This window comes from Haplochromis burtoni, unplaced genomic scaffold (genome assembly GCF_018398535.1).
Source record: "Haplochromis burtoni strain Fernald_Lab_line unplaced genomic scaffold, NCSU_Asbu1 Contig_55, whole genome shotgun sequence".
Classification (NCBI taxonomy): Eukaryota; Metazoa; Chordata; class Actinopteri; order Cichliformes; family Cichlidae; genus Haplochromis; species Haplochromis burtoni.
This window is the reverse complement of record NW_024582416.1, coordinates 887,171-893,567: the sequence shown is the minus strand read 5'-3', so window position 1 is coordinate 893,567 and position 6,397 is coordinate 887,171. Positions and strand designations below refer to the sequence as shown.

General features: G+C 46.8%; 1 protein-coding gene across 6 annotated transcripts in view; it reads left to right on the top strand.

Annotated features, from left to right (window-relative positions):
* Positions 1-6,397, top strand: part of tiam2a (TIAM Rac1 associated GEF 2a) — a 74,696-nt gene that overhangs the window by 43,287 nt on the left and 25,012 nt on the right. For 5 of the 6 annotated variants that reach the window (XM_005922358.3, XM_005922359.3, XM_005922360.3 and 2 more), the window contains 4 exons: positions 260-445; positions 675-818; positions 3,497-3,553; positions 5,967-6,056. In XM_005922358.3, coding sequence (XP_005922420.1) covers positions 260-445; positions 675-818; positions 3,497-3,553; positions 5,967-6,056 — 477 coding nt within the window. The remainder of the gene's footprint in view (positions 1-259; positions 446-674; positions 819-3,496; positions 3,554-5,966; positions 6,057-6,397) is intronic. The other variant, XM_005922361.3, reaches the window with a different exon arrangement.

The following is a 6,397-nucleotide window of genomic DNA, read 5'->3' as shown; positions in this document are numbered from 1 at the left end:
CTCTCGTCTGCTCCATATGCAGTCATCCTTCACTATCAAACCTCCACAGAACTTATGCCTTTACCCTCCACTAACATCTGCAAGCAATCGCAGCTCCCTGAAAAGCTCCAGACTGACCCTGGATCCCCCTCTTTCATTCCGTCCCCGCCCCTCAACTCCTCCATTATTATTTCCCCCAGCGCTCTTCTGCTCGCTCACCTACCAAACACCAATTTCAAATTCAGATCTTGTACCAAGCGCGTCTTTCCTTTTCCCTCAGATCCAGCAGTGGGAGCAGAACCTGGAGAGATTCAACTTGGATCTCTTCAGGATGCGCTGCTACCTCGCAAGTCTGCAGGGCGGAGAGCTGCCCAACCCGAAGAGCCTGCTCGCCATCGCCAGCCGCCCCACCAAAACCACCCTGGGACGCCTGGGGATTTTCTCAGTCTCCTCCTTTCACGCACTGGTAAGGAATACATAAAGAGGCGACTCTGACGCTTCTGAATGGGACGTTTGGATTTACTTGATGTCTAGCAGTAACCTTGAAAACTCTTTATTCAGTGTAGTATATTGCAGCGTGCAAACGCTCGCTTTGTGCATCACGGGAGGAAAATGAACTTAATTAAGATGGTTTGATTAGATGGAATTTCTGTTGAGAAATATGATCGTAGTGCTGATAAAGTGTATCTGCTCAGATCTGTTCCAGAGACGAAGCCACAGTCAGGAGGCGCTCCCTGTCCCTGACTCACAGACAGCGCAAAAGAGGCCTGTTCTCCTCCCTGAAAGGCCTCGACAACCTCACGAGGAGAGGCCGTGACAAGAGACCTTCTGTCTCGCAGGTATTCACGAACACACAGACATCTGAAGATGTTTTAATAAAATTCTGTTTAAAGAAAGAATTAAACGGGTTAAACATTAATGCACTGATTCTTCTTTTTATCTGAAATTCACTAAAAAACCTCATAAACGACATGAACGTGCATGATTACAGGCAGTGTTCACGTCTACTGTACATGAGGAGAAAGAGTCCCGATGCTCCCGCCTTCAGTGCACAGTGTGCACGTTCGTTAATGGAGCAACCTGAAAGCATGCTGGCTCGTCGCTCGCTCGCATGTGCAGTGCCTTTGTTAATGTGAAAGAAATAGCTAGAGACTGTTTTAGTCACGCAGCGCTCTCTGCACATTTCCCCTCCTCCCCCAGAGGAGTCTTTATTAAATGAAAAGCGCATAAGCTCACATCCCTCCTGCTTTCCTGTAAGGCTGAGCGCAAACCTCCCATCAACGTAAACACAAGGGAGCATTCCTCACCCAGGTGCATTGGGGGGGCATCTAAATCCTCTCAGGTTAGTAATTAGACTCATGCAAGCTGGTTATTTATTGATACAGAAATCCACCGCTCTGTACCCTGCAGATACGGCCCTGGAGACGAGCCTTGGTGGTCTATTTTAAGCATCACCAAAGGAAACACTTGTGTAATTTTATGGACCCCTGTTCATTAGTCGAGACTCTAATAAAGCAGAGGAATGTAACTTTGTGTTTCTTTGTGCCGTAATGTCAGCGTGGCGTCCAACGTTTCCCGAGCGCGGCTCTCCGGTAGGCGAGCCCCGACTCCTGACTACGAGCAAAACGGCGCCTGTCCTGTTTCGCCTGCTCTCGTCAGGCTCATCTATCCCGCCACCTGCTCTGTGATATTTATGCTCGTGCATTTGCGCACGTCTGTCACCGGCTAGGTATGCGTGTATGTGTTATTATTTTTCTGGGGGGACTCCAGCCAGCCGGCCTAATGAGGCCCAGTTACATTTCACAGTGCAGGAGGCCGAGGTGGCGCTGCAGCACACATGAATTATTAAAAGCCATATGTGGTAGATGGCGTTCTCCACGGTTTCCTCAGCCCCGCAGACACCAGCAGATGGTTGGTGTAAAGACGCTAAATATTAAACAGCCTCCTTTTATTCCCCCCCCCGCACCCGGTTTCCTCTTGCCCACGAGCTCTTTTTTTAGTGTTTTCTGGTGTTTTCGTCTTTACTTAGAAGCTAATCATGAACAGTTAATGGCTGCTAAGCGCTCTGAGGGATTTTCTGAATGCTGGGGTTTCCTGGACATCTGCTATTTTCCTTAATCTTTTTCCCAGAGCGAGGGGGTCAGTGCGGCACGAGTTTTGGTTTTCTGTGATTCTCTGTGGGAAATTCAACTGTCGCTGTCACAAACATGACATCATCGGCTCCTTGGCTATTTCCGCAAGTTGGGCTGACGAGTGATACGTCTTCATGCGCTCCTCAGGTTCTCCCAAACGTGCCATCTCCAAGGGTTTCTCTCCATCTACCAGTTTAAAAGCACTCTCCAAGCTCCTTAATTTATTCCATCTCTTAAACTGTGCGGTTCCCTAATTTCTATCACCATTTGTTGTCCCTCTCCCCCCTCCAGCCGCCCCCATTTCTCAGAGCATAAACATCAGAGCTGGCGGTGCTTCTCCCACAGTCTCCATACTGACTCATGTGTGTTGACTAAGCCTAAATCCCATTTACCACTTTGATGGCACACTCCACAACCTTCCCCCAAAGTCATCCCCCCTGCTCTCCCCTTTTCTCTTCTCTCATCCGCCTTAGCGGAGCTCTGGATCATAAGGAGCTGGCCGCCAGTCGTTTGTGGGAAGTAGGCCAGAAAGGTCCGAGGATTTGTGGAAGAGTTGTTAAAGCTTTCTAAAATAAGCCGGCTTTTTTAGTGAAGCGGCACCATTTACAGCTATTTTATAAACGTCCTCATGCTGCGGAGAGACGCAGAGTCTTATTAGCAGAACAAGAGCTGGAAGTTTCTTTGTGATTGTAAAGACATTTTCTTGGTCCTGTAGACCCTCTAAGTCCGCTTGAGCTCTTTAATTTGTGAGCAAAAACAAACACCTTTGACTTCATGTCGGAGCTTTTTGGGGAGCAAAATAGTGAATTGAATTTGCCGGCTGTGCTGCTTGTCATGTCTCTGCTGCCTGCTGACAGACTGTCAGAGCACAGCCTGATAACTGCAGTCCACTTAAACGAGGACTCGAGGCACGCCCTCATAACGGATAGCTCTGTCACGGCGTATTATAGAGTTGTTGAAACGTTCTGAGGCCGCAGGGTTAGCAACACGCCTCCCAATCACAGACAGGCAGGACGGACTCGGGGAGCCAGAGAACTTTGAGGATGTGGAGACGGATAGGTGGGAGCTGGCCCTCCCCTCTGCTTTCAGACACCCCCCTTTGATCTCTCTGCTACACAGAAAACACTCAGTGTCCACACACACATTTCCTCCACTCACTCACGCACTGCACATTTCCACCAATGCACCTTCAAAGGCCACAGACCCTGTTTGGAAGCAGTATCAAAGCGCTGCACTCGCCATGCGTAGTTTTTAATTAACTGCATAAAAGCACCGTGTGTGTTTAATATGTGTGTTGCTGAGATGGCTAGGTGCTAATGGCTCATGAGTCAGTCAGCGTGGTGCCCCTCTGTCTGTACTTCTTACTGTCTGTCTCTGGGTTTCAGGTCTTTGAAAGCAATGCTGGAGGCCAATCGTGCGCCCTGCCTCCCAGGAGCACCGAGGTGAGTCACCGATTTCAGTAACTTATTTTTTAAATAATCTCCTAAAAACTCCCCCGCCATCTGTCGCGGGCATCCTGTTGCACAGTTTCATCTGTACTATTATTAGTTTAAGTTGGAAGTAGCTGCAGTTGAAACGGGTCTGCTGCTACTTTAACCTCTGCCGTCTTTCGCGGCTTTGATGGTTCGCTGTGCAAAGATATTTGAACACGCTGGGCGTGCGTACGTTGGGATCACAAGGCGCACGTGTCCGCCTGAGTATATTACACGTCCAGGATCAAAGCAGCGATTCCTTTCATGCTGATCTGCAGGTGTCTGCAAGACAAATGGAGAGCATATCTAACAGGAGGGATGGAGCCCTGTGAAAAACCGGCGTGAACAGGGGTCCAATTCACACCATAATTGAGTTAAAGGATGGTGTCGTATGTGAATGTGTATGTGTGTGTATGGGCGAAGCGTTGGATGACTGACAAGTGTGAATTCAGGCCATCTGAGCAGCCAGACTTTAAAACGCCAGCGTTTGCTGGTTATTGAGGGCTGTAATTGTAAAATAGCAGCGCGAGCTTGAGGTCCTCACCTCGCCGGGCTCCAACTTCCACATGTTCTTCTCTTTTTAATTCCCATTTCAGTTTAAAACTCCCAACATGAATATAAATAGAATCCAAATACGCCACCTATTATAATCCCATTTCTGCATTGTTCACTTTCTATTTCATTGTTTTGTGTCTCAATTTTTTGGACTGCATGTTGTAGTTTTCAGTCAGATACAGGAGCCAGATTTTAAGCTTTTATAAGCTAGGCTAGGCTAAAGTTAGCAAGCAGCTCATTTAGACCAAAACAGACCTGAAAAACGCAGCTAAACATTCGTGGTCACTGATTGGTGGCGTGGTGACAGTATCAGATTAGTGCAGCAGTAATGAGTCAGTCCATCCTCCTCCTGATGGCTCTAGCAAGCCAAAATATTTCCTGCCTGATGAAATGTGGCACTGACAGATGGGTATAATGGATAGCGTTAGACGGAGGACGAATGGTGTTATAAAGATCAGTGTTTCACAGGATGTAGTGATTCATAGCATTAATCTGTGGTCAATGTGGCAAGTGTAAAACGGCCCTCGTTAAGGGCCTAGAAAGGGACTCTGAGCAGGAAGCGTGTTGGGGAAACAACACTGGCTTTCATGCATGTTGCTGGAAGCTTCTCTGCTCTTTTCACTCAAAGTCTCTCAGGTTTGGACGTAAATGAGGAAAGCGGCTCATCGCAGGGATCCGTTTTGTTTTTCGGGGGGATTAAGGCTTCACGGTGTGGGAAGTTAGAAAAGAGAGAGGTTTGCGCAGCCACTTTGATTTTTGTCAACATGCACACTTCTTCATTTCCGTCTTGATGACTTTGCACCTATTGTGCTGCTTTGGACTCAAAGCCCTCGAATTACTCTAATAAGCACTCATCCTGCACTAATCCTTTCAAGTGAAGGGTGTGCGTCGCTCTTGTGCTTCCTTGTGTTGCTGTGTTTGTGCGTGTCATGTCCTCTCTGTGTGGGTCTTTTCCATCCAGCTTTTTCTGCAGGTCACGTTTAGCTGTTGCCTTCAGTTGGTGAGATAAACATCTGTATGGGCTCGAGCTGCCACTGCTGGAGTTGCCTTGGTATGGTGTGAAGTTGAAACTCACATAGCAGAGCTTGGCTCCTTACATCCTCGGTCCAGCCTCTGCTTCCAGCAGTGGAAAACGGCACAGGGATGATTTTGTTTTGCTGTGGATTAAGACTCCTCAGCGGAGCGAGCTGATGTGTTTTGACTGCTGGAGGAAAAACTCCTTGCTACTTATTCTTATGTTACTAAAACAGCTTTGCTTTAACTTCATTTATGCATTTTCACACTCCATCCATCCTGACGCTTTATTCGTAAATAAGGTTGGTACCTTCCTCCTGGGGAAACTCCCGAAAGCTGTTTAATCAAACCAAAGCACTTCAGCTGCTGCTTTTTGGAATAAAAAGCTTTCTTGTCCTAGTTTGGGTCACTTCTGTCTGCTAAGTGGTTCTTTATAAAGATTAGGACAGAATCATGAGCCCGCCCACCCCAGCACAGATTATTTATGTTTGCACATAATAAAAGAATTATAATCTGATAAAAACAGAAATTATGATGGTGAATATTATTAGACCTCTGAAAAACTGACCTTTGATTGAGCCACAGCACAAATCATGACTGACCAATGATGTGCTTTCATTTTTTATTACACAGTGTAAACCTCAGCAAAGATGTGAGCTGACGAAAGGAATTGTTGATGCTGAAAAATCAGGACATAAAAAGTTATCAGTGTGTTTCCAAGTTTAATGTGCAAAGTAAAATAATGTAAATATCTAAAGTAAAACTGGGATGTTTGGAACAGCTGTGTTTAAAACATTGTTGCTCTGTTTTACAGGAAGAAGGAAATATAACAAACGTTCATAGCGGGGCGAATATTTCAGTCCTTATTAGCAGAAAGGCTGAAGGTTGGAACAAACATTACCAGGTAAATCAGAAGCGTGAGGTTTGCTTTCCACATCAGCGTCTTCTTCACCTCGTGCTACATTTCTATGTTTCATTTTTCCTGGATGGTGCAGTCCACAAATGAATAGCAAGGAACTGACTTGGAGGCGAAAATATCAGGTTGTTCTCACCTGGCTGCAGGCTGCTCCAGTGCATGCTGAAGGTCGCATCGTTATCACGCTAACAGAACCACATTATCTTCAAAAAGCACAGGAGTGATTCGTACGAGCCCCTCACACCGACTGTGCCTGAAGGTGCTCACCTGAAATATCGCGAACAGCATCGAGGAAAAGGGGCGACCTCGAAAGAGTTTTGTGCTCCCCT